The sequence below is a fragment of the Excalfactoria chinensis genome, chromosome 5 (genome assembly GCF_039878825.1).
Source record: "Excalfactoria chinensis isolate bCotChi1 chromosome 5, bCotChi1.hap2, whole genome shotgun sequence".
NCBI lineage: Eukaryota > Metazoa > Chordata > Aves > Galliformes > Phasianidae > Excalfactoria > Excalfactoria chinensis.
Genome location: NC_092829.1, coordinates 44,868,155 through 44,880,975, shown reverse-complemented (window position 1 = coordinate 44,880,975; position 12,821 = coordinate 44,868,155). Strand labels below are relative to the sequence as shown.

The following is a 12,821-nucleotide window of genomic DNA, read 5'->3' as shown; positions in this document are numbered from 1 at the left end:
AGAAAAAGTTTTTTTAAAATTTTTTTGGCATTTTAACAAGGCAATGCTTGAGCATTATAAATCGTGCAAGCCGAGCACTTTTTATTGCTGCTACATAACATGCATGCTTTAGTTTTAAGCCTGCATGCATTTAATGTTTACTTAGTGTGACTCGAAAAACAATCCTCTTCTTCAAACCTTCAAAATGTGAAGGGACAATATCTATATAGAAATGGAAAGAAGACCTTTAGAAATAATGAATTTGTAAAGAACTGTTTCAAATAGAGATAAGCAGACTGTACTTAGTCATCAGAATTTCAGTGATATTTTGGACAATAACAAGTACTCCAGAAGTGCTCTTTTATGCCTATTTTCCTCAATTAATCATGTGTAATTTACATTATTTTGGATTATTAGATTAGCACTGTAAGCAACTGCATCATTCTTCAAAGGAAACTTTTATATGGTATGTTTATTTATTTATTTATTATGATTATTATTTTATTAACTTTAGGAATGTATTTAGTTGTGGTCAGAAAGAGACCAAACAGTCAAAGTCCAAATCAGAAAGAGAATTTCAACATTTGGATTTGGGAACCTTATCTACTGTATGGCATGATGATAAAATACAGGGAAAAAACTTCAATTGAGATCTTCTGAACTTTAGAGCATTTGCTTTAGCAGTTCCAGCTGTGGTCACAAACAAGATTCATTAGTGTTTAATACATTTCTCAGATGGAGGACCTCAAAGCACCAATCAATCAACTAATTATAGCCTTACAGCTCCTTTATTGCTACTTCTGCTACTACAAAACTAAGGCATGGAGAAATTAAATGAGTAGCCCAAGCCAACAGAACAGTTTGATTTTTGAACCTGCACTAGAATCCAAACTTTGACCATACCAACAACTTTCCTTTCTACCCCTTTCAAGACATTTGATTCCCTAAGAAAGATTGGACTGCACCGCATTGACTATTCTGTGCTTAATAATCATGCTAATTTTGTGCCTTTCCTTTGAAGTTTCACCAGAGTAGAGACCAGTTATGTTGGCTGCAATATTTATGTAAATGCAATACCTTAGCCTGGCTACTAGGCTTTCACAACGTGAGCAGGAGCACTGTTAATTTTCAGCAATTAGATCCACCTCCCAAACGTTAGATTTTTATTTCAGCAGAAAAGCCTATCTACTCCATTAGGTTATTAAAGACTGGAAAAAAAAAAAAAAAAAAAAAAAAAAAAAACAAGAAAAAAAAACAAAGCAGGCAGTCTACAGATGATGCTAGTCTGCAAAGCATCAGATTTAGGGATTTAAGCTTTACCTCACACTGGAGAGCAGCATACTCAGAGCCCTGGATATGGATGGGAATAAGGCAGGAGGAAAAAAGTTTTTGATCCCTCTAAATGGTAAATCTGGCAGATGCAAGGATGACATTTTAAACAGGAGAGGGAAGAGAGGGAAGAACTTTTAGCCCTCTGATTAGAAAGAAGGTTGTCCTAGAAGTGGTTATTTTAGTGTCACAGAGGGTCAGGGAGTAGGCAGGAAAGACTGAGGAGAATCAGAACAGTGCTGAAAACTTTCCCACAAGACTGGTGCTGCTGTTTCTATTCAACTGAAGTTATCATTTGACTGTTTTCCATTGGTCTGCTTTATTTGTTCATATTTTAAATCATTCAGTGAAAGGAAAAAAGGAAAAAGATAATCTTAAAATCATCACATGTACTCAAAAATAAAATAAACTTCAAGTCACATTTCATAAGATTTTGTAATACAAACTCTGAACTTCTGAAGGAAAAATTTCTGCACTTCTGCTCTGCAAAAGGCATCATAAAACAATGGTGTCACCACTAACATTTGACCTATACAACAAAAATATGGCTAGACTGTAAAACTGTATTCAGGGGATCTATCACTTCAAGGGTGGAGAGATTTCACATTAAGTCTTTCCCACCCTTTATATCATGCCAGAAGGCTTAAAACTGGTCTTTGGGATAGAGAGAGAAGGAAGTTTGTGAAAATGAGGCATTAGGTACTCAAAATCTGTAAACATAAATATATCATGTAAGAACAAGGATCCCCTTTATTTTAACAGACACATGTAACCATATACCCATTCAGACAACAAAAAGCTACAGGGAAGGAGTGATGAGGCTATGACAGACACTTAAAAAGCATGAAAATATTTGTTTGGGGATGAAACATACACACTCTCCAACTGCACTGATTTTGCTAGACAATACTGTAAGTAAGTCAGATCTTACTTTAAGATCCGACCAAAATATCAGTTGGTACCATTTATTAATATCATCTACTACTTCCAGCTGGAATAACTTTGTTCTGTGTGAGTTTATTGCAGGTTTCTCGACTGTGGACAGTTTCTCCATCATTCCCACTCTATAACTGCTCCCACTCAAGTGATTTTGTGTCTTTCCACATCTAGCTAAAGCACTGAGAAAAGGGAGAGATCAGGTGACAGCTTAAGCTGCTTTGCAAGGAACTCTTTAGGTGTTCCTCATGCAGTTTTTCCAACAGCAGCACTGCTGCATCCGTGCAGCTTCTTCTTTTTCTCTACTGTCTTTGATCCAAATGCAAAAGTAGAGCAGAAGGTGTCCTTTTAAAACTACAGTGGAATGCGATTTATTCTAAATGGCAGCAGCTACATGGCGGGTCCTGCAGAGTACGTCAAAATCTTAGCATCTGACCACACTACTGCACCACGCTTTTGAAGGGAAAGTAGTATGTAAAATAAAAACATTCTCACTGTATTATCAGATACGCGTTAATTAGGTCAAGAAAATTAATCGGCTGATTTGTATTCAGCTTTGTTCAAACTCATCCCAAAGAAGTAAGATGTAAGTGTATTGGGACAAACTTCCACTTGTCTTTGCCTTTAGCTCAGCTGTTCATATCCACAGTACCAGTGTGCAAACCATGTACGCACCAGAAACATGTGTTCAAAAGGCCGCACGTACTGGAATAATTTGTCAAAGCTCACTAATGGACTTCTCTCCCAACATTCTCATGATCTTAAATATTCAGCAGCATGTTTTTCTTGTATCAGCGAGAGGGGAATCTTACAAGTTTGTACTGGAAATTCTCTGAGGACACATTTACAAACAGTTTTAACAAAAAGAGATATAAAAAAGCCATGGAAGGGGTGCTAAAATTTGCACCTGGTGTAAAATGTGTCAACAGTGTGGCCGAAGAGGCATGCCTCCAGTGGTAGTCTCAGAGGGAACGCAGCTGGATGTAGGTGGAAGGGAAGAAATATTCTCTACTGCAAAGAGCCTACACTGGAGGTTGGCCACGCCAGCTGCATTTCATCATTAAACCATTCATTTAGCAAAGTACAGCCACAAGCACACACACACGCACACTTATAAGGGAGCAATCTGTGGCTGACTGGTAGAATAATGAAATATTATATCTGCTTTATTTTGATTAACTTCAGTCTCAGAGAAAGACAAGAAAGAAGAGGCTATGGCTCACCAGACAGAGAGAGCACCACTCAGCTGTATTCACAGAAGAGGATTTTTAGGCCTACAGTTATTTTCTAGTATTTGCCAAAGGAGGAATTCATCACTGCTTTGCCATATAAACTCTTCCGAATCTTTACAAGACGTTACAAAGGTATGTGGAGAGTCAAACACAGGAGCCATGCTACACCTGTGATCATTAGTTACCACGCTTAAGGGACTCCTGGTAACAGCATCCTTCCAGAGAACTGTCAGGGATACCACATGGATAAGCCAGTCTGATGCCTCTGCATGCATATAGCAATTTGAGTGCCACTATATTAAATTCCCCCGAGAGAGGCAGCACCAACAGATATAAAATAATTTATTGCAAAGTGCATTTCCATCTGCCCTGTGGGTTACCAATTGCACCCATGTTCTACTCAGGGTGCCAGCCCTCAGGAAATTAGATGGCCTAAAGGCACAGAAAGTAGTTGTATTTTATCAGCACGTAGGTTATCTCTGATGAAAAGCTCTTAATCACAGACATAGTAGCAGAATACCCAACAGCAAGTCACGACATTTACATTCTCAAGAGGTCTGGCTGCTAGGCAAGTTGTTTTTTTTTTTTTTCTTTCTTTTTCTTTTTACTTTTCATTTTCTTAAATAATTAATATCTGTGATAATTACAGGGGACAGTCTCCTCCTAGTAGATTTGGTGCAGGAGATGGCTCTTATCCCCAAGAACACATTGCTTAGTGACTCCTGTTTCAAATCCCCAGACTCTCTCAGAGGAAAAATTATAATGCTGCCCATCCAACCACCAGATCCATCGTAAAAGGAACTTTGAAAATGAGAGTCAGGTGCCTAGATAGATCTGGTGGCACGTTACTATACAAGCCCCAAAAGATAAATATGACGTATGCTCCTGGCAACATTACTTCTAATACAACATAGCCAAGACACGTGGATTAGCTCCACCGAGGGTCTTAGAAAGTGAGCTTGTCAGACCCACAGAGGATAAGAATGATCATGATCCAGTACAGGCTAACCCCAACACCTCAGGCTGGCATGCCAGAAACACCAGGCAAAGACTGATCGAACACAGTTTTGGAGGCGAGTATTGCCAAGACCTGTATACTTACCACCAACTCCAGAATGCTTGCTCAGAGGGGATGGGATAATGGAGAAAGAAAACTCAAAAAACAGCTGCCTCAAGAAATGACTTGTATTTGTAAGAAAAGCAATGAATGCCTGGCACAGAGTAAAAAAATGCTTGTATGAAGTTAAAGTGAAAGAACAGAGGCAAATGCTCTTCAAATACCAGCAGCACACATTGTTAACAGTGCAAATATAAACTACAAAATGTTAGACTAATCTAGTCAGCCAGAATACAATGTTAGCCAATGTAGGAAATGGTTGAAATCTGCCACTGATGGCCTTATGGCTAAGAATTAAAAGGACAGGCACATTAAAAAAAACCCTAAAAATCCTATGGTGTGGTTATTTTTTTTTCCCTCCCCCTTTTGCCTGGCGTGTAGGCATGGGCAACGAGGCCCTCTCGGTTATGGCTCTCTGCAGCCGGCCACTGCGACAAGGCAGCGTGGCCTGCGGCGGTTCTCGAGAGTCGCTCGTCCCTTCGGCCCCTGGTAAGCACACAGTGGAGGCTGCCACTGCGTCCTCACCAGTCCATGTTGAGGCACAGGTTAACTCAACATGGGGGGTGGCTCTTTGGGAGATGCGTGTTTCAAGGACCTGTGTCCGTGGCTGCTTGAGAAAAGCTAAAATCTCAGACAGGTAGTTATGGATGGCTCTTGTGGAGGTAGCCACAATGCCCAGCTGCAGCTCCATGCGGCCCATGGACTGTGACATGAGACCCATGGACTGTGCATGCTCTCTCTTGATATTTTCCAGCAGCTGCACAATCCTACTGTTGGTTTCCATTAACAGCTTCTCTCCCTCTGTTAGCTGGGGCTGCCCTCTCCAACCCCGATCCCTAGGGACAGGCTCAACACCACGGTGCTCTTCATTCATGTCATCATTGCCCTCCTCCTCAGGAGAGTCACTTTCAAACTGAGGAGTCCTACTGAGTGACTGATCCCCGGGAGACTGTATGTCCATGGTACACTCCGGAGTCCGCGCTGGTGTTTGAAATCCCTCAAAATCCTCCCCAACGTTGCTGTGCGTTTCAGACGAGGACAACGGCCACTGCCAGCTCTCTGTGGTCCTGGCCGGTGAGTCTTCGTCAGAGGCAGGCACCGAGGATTCCTGTTCTTCAGCCGGCGTGGACGGCGAGCTCCCTCGGAGACGGCCAGCTTGCCCCGAGGATCCAGGAACCTCCCCATCTTGTTCCCCAGTGACATCTGGCAATCAAATAGAGGAGCAACAACCACTGTATCTGAGGCCAGGCAGATGGAGGTATCTACATGCATTGGACAACACATAGAAAGAAGCCAGTTGGGAAGCCAGAGTGTATGTGTTTGGGCAAACGGAAGGGCGGGCTAAAGTTTAATGACTGCATTGGGCATGTGGCAGTTGATGTTATTAACTGCTTTTTGTATAAATGCACACTGTCCTGTACCCACAACACACACAGCCATGCTGCATCCCAAGGCAGGAGCTACCAATTCACCTCATTGTGACTGTGACAGGAAATGTCAGTGAACCTATCAAAAAGCTCACCTATGCACTGCAGTGGTGTCAGTCAGACATCCCTGGGATGAGCTCAGGGCCAACTGTCCAAGTGAGCTTCCTGTGGTGTCAGATGTGCTCCACCACTGGCTGAGGGCAGCCCTTTGTTGTTCTGAAGCACTGCTGGCTATCTTCACTTTTGTCCGACGTCTCACGTCACCCCTACCCCTAAGTGCGCTCTCTCCCAAATCACTGCTGCGAGCGATGGTGGCTGTCCACAGCACTCATCCTGTGAGCAATGCCCTCCCCCACATCTGCTGGATTTTCTTGCTCTTTTCTCCAAAGAGTAGGTAATGGTATCTGAGGGCATTGCTCTCCAGGATCTCATTGTCTTCTGAAAATAAGTAAGCCCTGCTCTTCCCCATCTACTTCTCCCCTTGTCTGAGGGCATATGGTGGAAAGCAGGTGAAAGTGATTCCCCGTGGCAGTGTCATGCCTACTCTCTATCATCCCAGTCCTGAAAAATGTTATTCTGTAAGGATTAATTTCTGCTCTTTGAAATACTTTATATGCTGCTCTTTGGACCTCAGTATGAAGCTGTGAGCTTACACCTGGAAGGTAGTGCTGAGGTCAAGTAAAAATAATACTTCTGGTTCTGCCTATGAGCCAGCGTATGCTTTTGTGTTTTTTTTTTTTTTTTGTTTTGTTTTTTTGTTTTGTTTTGTTTTGTTTTTGTTTGTTTTTCCTTGTGCTTTTGTTCTTGTTCTTATGTGTTTTTGTTGTTGTTGCTTTATATGGTTTTAAAATGAAAGCTCCTTCTGATAGACCCAAGGATCCCTTGTCCTCTATATCAGTCCCTGCCTACTCTAACTCTAATGTGGCAATTTTTATTTCTGTGCTCAAATGTCTTCAATATTACACTGTTCTAAAAGGGATTCTGTTCTGCACAATATAATTATGATATTTTAATGCTAAAGCCATGGATATTATTTGTGCATTTAACTTATTCATTACTTTAAAGTATTCACATTCAAAGTATTCACACTACGTCTCTATCTAGTTGACTGTCCAGTTGCATGTTTAATGGAGAGTGAGGATGAGACTGTATTTGCAAAAAGGCATGATCTCCTTATGAAAATGGATTTTAGGGACAAACTGTCATGCAATCATTGGCCCTTCTACTCCATAGAGATTTGAAAAGGACAATATCAACCTATCTGTAACACCTACTTCTCACTTCACAATTCTTTTTCCCTTTTGCCTTACTAGTACAGCCACAGCTGCAGTTCCTCACTAACAAATCTCTCTTAACAACTATACTGTAGGACTATAAAAGTATTTCTCAACATTTTCTTATTTGAGTACACATGTAATAAAGAAAGAAAAGAAAGAAAAAAACAAACCAGGGGATCTATTTTTACCACACATAGCAAACACACATTTCAGTTAAATTCTATGGAATTGGAGAAAGAAAATGGGTTATATATATTCATTGTGGTAGATACACTGGTCATACAAAATGTCCTCGAATTTCTTTAGATATATCATCAGAAAAGCCCCATATTTGAAAACTCCATTTTCCGGACATGTTCTAAACAGAGCCCAACTAATTGGTAAGCAATAGATCTAAACTAAATTAAAAGTCAAAAAATTGAAACAAAACAAAAGAAAAAACTCCAAAATTCACATTAATTTATGAGTATTTCTGTAAATAGTTTCACTAAGATTGTTTAGATTTAGGGGGATAGTAATGCTTTTGTTATTTGTGTATGCTTACACTTTTGCCAGAGGCTTGTGAAGAAAAGTTTATCTGAAAGAAGTATTATACACTTTTGCAAAGTCCCTAATTCTCTATGAAAGAGTACCATTTGCCATCCTCCTAATCAATACTCTCAGCCTTTCAGAGCTGAAGGAAAAGCATCTGGCATCAGTGACCAATAACACAAATGACAAAGAGTCCAAGCAAACAGTCTGTGAGAACCCATGGGAGAAAGTTAACTGTGGAAACTACTGGCGAATACTTATGAATAATGAATACATTCACAGGTTTTAGCATAGGTTTGTTAACTTGACTAGCAAGAAATATTCATTAACTGTTACTATACATCACAAAGTATTCAACAATTCTAGTCACTTTGTTTTCTGGCAACTTTGTGAAGCACTGCGATGGGGCATGGGAGAAACCAAAGGTTTGTTACAGGCATGGTCTGACACAAACTACGTTCACTGCTGAGCATCGATGGGAAATCTGCCTCAAGGTCAATGGCTGAAATCACAGTGATGAATGTGTCAGTCTCTGCCCAATAAATCCATTTCTTGATGATCAAAAGTTGCCTTACATTCCTGTTAAGGTGATGGCACCAGCTGCTGGGTCAGTGCTGTGGAAAAGCTGTGCCTGTTACATAAAGTAGGGAACTGGAAAACTTGGTTTGTCTGTAAATGGTCCTTATCCAACGAAAAAGCACCATGTTTTAAACAGCAGGATTAAAGTTGGCTGAAACCATTACCTCAACCAATTGCCTTTACATCATTTCCTTAGCAAAGTGGGTCTTTAAAAGTAAATAAATGAGGAGAGAGCATTAAGGCAGCCAAGTCAAAATTGACTGTGGATTGACCTATGCATCAAGGTGGTTGATCTTGTTTGGCTGTTAACTGCCATTAAAAATTCTCTCTCTTTTAAAATCGAGCTTAAAATAAAGCGGGTAGAAAGAAGCACAACCAGCTTCTTCAGGTGTGAAGCGAATTCCATTCCATTCCATTCCTACCTGCAGCATCTTGCTCACACTGGCACATCAGACTTTCAGACAGAATATATAGTTTTGTTGTTTTTTTACTTATGCCTGGTAATACCAGTAAAAAAACTAACCTCATGTTCCTTGCTCTGTTAGGGCACGATTCCCATTTGGGTCCTTAAATGATCAAGTAAGGGAATCAGAAAGGAGCACGCATATGAAGCAAAGGAAATGCAAAGCTCTGGAAGTCAGTGACCCACAGCACTTTGCCTTCACTGCTTGATCACTGCACGATGCAGATATTTCCAAAAGTAACATGGGAATTTAAAGTTTCTGAAGGTTGTTTTCTGCTTTACCTCACTGATCTTGTTATGATTAACCTGTTTTTAAAGTGGTTCCTGTAAAAGCTACTAGAGAGCCAACATCAAAGTCCTAACTATCTTCCTTTCTTTCCTGCTGTCAGACAAGTCTTCTACCTCTGCAGCACAGATGGCTTCCTGTAAGGGTGTTTGTACTGGGCTGATACAAAGCTTGGTCTGGTGTGGCATAACAGTGGTGCAATTGTTCCTGGTGGCCACAGGAGAACTGTTCTAAACATGGTGTCTATGACAGGATTATAGAGCCGCTGAGTGCATGAATACATCCATCATTCTGGAGCACTGCTACACCATATTGTCTCCTTGAGCCATAGGTTTCAGTACTATGCTTTCCTAATGACAATTTTTCAAGTTATTAGATATAAGTAGAATTGTAGAGGTTATCTGGTTGAGATACATTGAGAACTAAACATTTGATTCAACTGTAGGGATAGAAGACCAAGACAGAGGCCAAGAACAGAGCAGGGCTTTGGATATAGACAAGTTGTAGAGACAGCAGAGATATTTCTTTAACTTTTGTTCACTGAAGAACATTTGCAACTTATGCCTGTATTGTGCCTTACCTGCCACTTGGACTGGCAGTTGATCCCTCCCCTGAGATGGGCTGTTCTTTAAGAATCCCTCCTTTTGAAATCCCACCATTTCTGTTTCACCTCTGCTACTGGACCGTTGCCTTTTCCATTTAAATTTCCTTTTCAGATTCCCCACCAGTAGAGCTGGACGTGAGGGGTGGGGTACCGTCTTCCTGCTGACAGGTAGGTGGAGATGTTCCTTGGCCACAAGTGGGCCAGGAGCTCAACAACAGCGGTACCACAGTTGGGGAGCTTCCTGGGACCTGCCTCTGCTGCTCTGGACCTGGGCCTCTGCCTGTATCTGCATCATGCCTCCTGGGGTGGGTGCATTTTTCAAACTGCTTAGGTACCAAGGTGACAGATGCCTTGTAAATACCTAAGATAGATACAGACAGAAACTGTACCAGGCACAATCTGTTATGCAAAACTTAATACAATGCCAGTTGCACCTATATGATGCAGTATCACCCACCTTTTCTAGCATCTGCAGTCAACCACAGTCAAATATTTGGCACATGAATTTTTCCTTTTGAAAAGTGATGGAAACACAGGACATTCATTCTTCCTTGGTGTCAACCGGTCTAGTAACTTAGGCTGTAACATCAGGTACTGCATATGCATATACATTTTTTCCACTGCCTTCCCCAAATAAGCGTGCAAGTTTAGTTTAATTTCTTTCATTAACCAGTACAATTTGTGTATCTTTGTCAATTATCCATGAAAATCAGATACTAAAACTAAAGGATTAGCCTTACAAGTGAATATTAAAAATGCATAGAGATGCATTTAAACCACATAAAGATATGCCACCGCAGTGTTGTTTTTATCTTTTTTTTTTTTTTTTTTTTTTTTAATAATTTTTTTTTTAGGTTCAACTACTGGCAATTTGTTTTCAGCAAAAAGACCAGAAGCTAATACGTGTTCAATACAAATATGCATGCACAGAAAGAATGTAGGCACTCTCCTATCCATTGCATTCCTTTAAGATTTTTCTAACTTCCCATACAGAGGCAAATGACTTTGTCCTTCTTAGTTTTTTAAAGAATGATAAGTACTTGATAAATACTTCAGGACTGAATGCCTCCTTGTTGGGAGGAATTGTGTAAAGGGCAATTTGGGCAAACAGTACACATGGGAATCTAGATAATGCTTTCAAAGAAGCAGATGAACAAAATTCTGGAACAGCTGTCCAATACCAAGCGGGGTGAAGCATCAAGATAATAATATGCTCATTTCAAAAGCAAGCTTGAATGGACTATAGAAGCTCATGTGATAATGCTGCTTGTCATAGAAGCAACTGTATTTGACAAATAAATCTGCAGTGTCTCTGCAGAAAAACAGATTACTTATTTGGAAATGGTTAAAAAGGAATCTCTGTTGCATTAGCTATTCCCACTGAAAACTAACTTTTTATCTGAATGCAACTAGAAAAAAAAATAATAATCCAAGACTAAAAGTAGATAATGTGTAACCAGTTTGTCAACATATCACCAAGAATTAAAAGGCCAACCATGGCTAAACACTTGATTCAGTGGAAGAGTATTTAAGGTCAACATTTAAACCCAGACTTGTTTATGATCAAATTTAGAGGAAAGAAAGAACAAGTTGAGCCTATGCCACCTAAGTGTTATGGTTATAAAAAATATTACATTGAAATTAAATGATTTCAGTTTTCAGCTGGGAAATTAGACTAATACTCATGAACTTGCCACCTTGAGCACATTTCAATCTGGAATTAACTTGTTCCAGCCCTGATCCAAATAAACCATTTACAGAGCTGTGCTTAAGTGACAGATTCAAAATCACGTTTTTCATATTGCAAATAACAGACAGAGAATATTACTTTAGAAGTTAGCATGAGAAAACAACAGAAGTGCTTTGCAACATAGTAAAAAACACGAGCCATTTGAAACATCTCCATTCTACTAAAACTGAGTAAAAATACATTCATGCTGTCTAAGTTACCATAAACTCTCCAAGGTACAAAAAATTCAAAAATGTGAAAATAATGTAAAATAAATCAGTAAATCATAAAAACTTAGTAAAATTAATCACCGAGTATCTACAAACGTAATTACATGACTTAGAAAAATTATTTGTACGTATTCAGGAACTATCAAAACTTCCTTGACAGAAAGTCTTATTTGTGTTTCTAGGCCTGAAAATGATTTCACATTACTACATATAAGTCATAGTTACATATCATAGTCACATAATCAAAAGTAATTTTAGGAAGGCAGGTAACTGCTCAAATTCTTTCTAGATACAATTTTCAAGTACCAGCTCTTCAACAGTATGTTCAATTGATAAAATTACTATTTAAAATGGACCTGCAATCCTTCAGCCTTACAATTCAGCCTACCTTGAAAGAGGAATGGTCATTGTCTAACACTGGTTTCTGTTTAAGAACAAAAACAAAGCAGAGAATATAGTCAATACCCACTCCTACCCTGCAAGCCAGGTGGAATTTTTGTGGCAATTTGATATTCTGTTTAAGAGACAGCATTTGAAAATTTGGACTAGTCAGAAAAGAAACATAATCAACCAAGAGATACCGAAAAAGAAAGGTTGAGGAACCAAGACACTTGCAGCCTCTCCATTCTTACACTTGCTCTCACACTTACAAACCGAAGGGAAGAAACAAACAAACTATGACGAATTATCTAAAAACATTTATTTTTGATTGTATTAGGAATTAGTTAACATGAGTATATGAACATTTGAAGAAAAATTGTAGCAAAAGGAGTTTTGAGATGAGGGAGGTAAGTCCTTCATCTCCATGGCTCCTGAAAAAGAGAGAGAACACATTAAAAGTGTTGAAAAGTTTTCCATTGTCCTAACTGTACCATGATGGGAGATATATGCAATTTTTACTGTTCCACATGTGATTTTTAGTATGCTGTATGTTGTTCAATATTCAGTTGATTGTATCTTAGTATAACAATTGACACTCACATATGCCAATGTATTTCACTCATCTGGCTCCACGTGCTACAAAACCCATATTTACTTTAACACTTACAATTCCTTTTCCAACTTCTTTATACCATTTTCTTGTTGGTTGATGCAGAAAGGT

General features: G+C 39.5%; 2 protein-coding genes across 6 annotated transcripts in view; both read right to left on the bottom strand.

The window, feature by feature from the left end:
• SHANK2 (SH3 and multiple ankyrin repeat domains 2) overlaps positions 1-12,821 on the bottom strand; it is a 292,208-nt gene that overhangs the window by 21,893 nt on the left and 257,494 nt on the right. For 2 of the 5 annotated variants that reach the window (XM_072339251.1, XM_072339254.1), the window contains one exon: positions 142-201. The exons of the other annotated variants lie outside the window; for them this stretch is intronic. In XM_072339251.1, the coding sequence (XP_072195352.1) occupies positions 142-201 (60 nt within the window). The remainder of the gene's footprint in view (positions 1-141; positions 202-12,821) is intronic. 5 annotated transcript variants of the gene reach the window in all.
• LOC140253574 (uncharacterized) lies at positions 4,648-10,383 on the bottom strand. The gene is made up of 2 exons (XM_072339257.1): positions 9,737-10,383; positions 4,648-5,796 (listed from the first exon to the last, which is right to left on the bottom strand). The coding sequence occupies exons 1-2, from the start codon at positions 9,813-9,815 to the stop codon at positions 4,937-4,939; spliced, it is 939 nt and encodes a 312-aa protein (XP_072195358.1). The 5' UTR covers positions 9,816-10,383; the 3' UTR covers positions 4,648-4,936.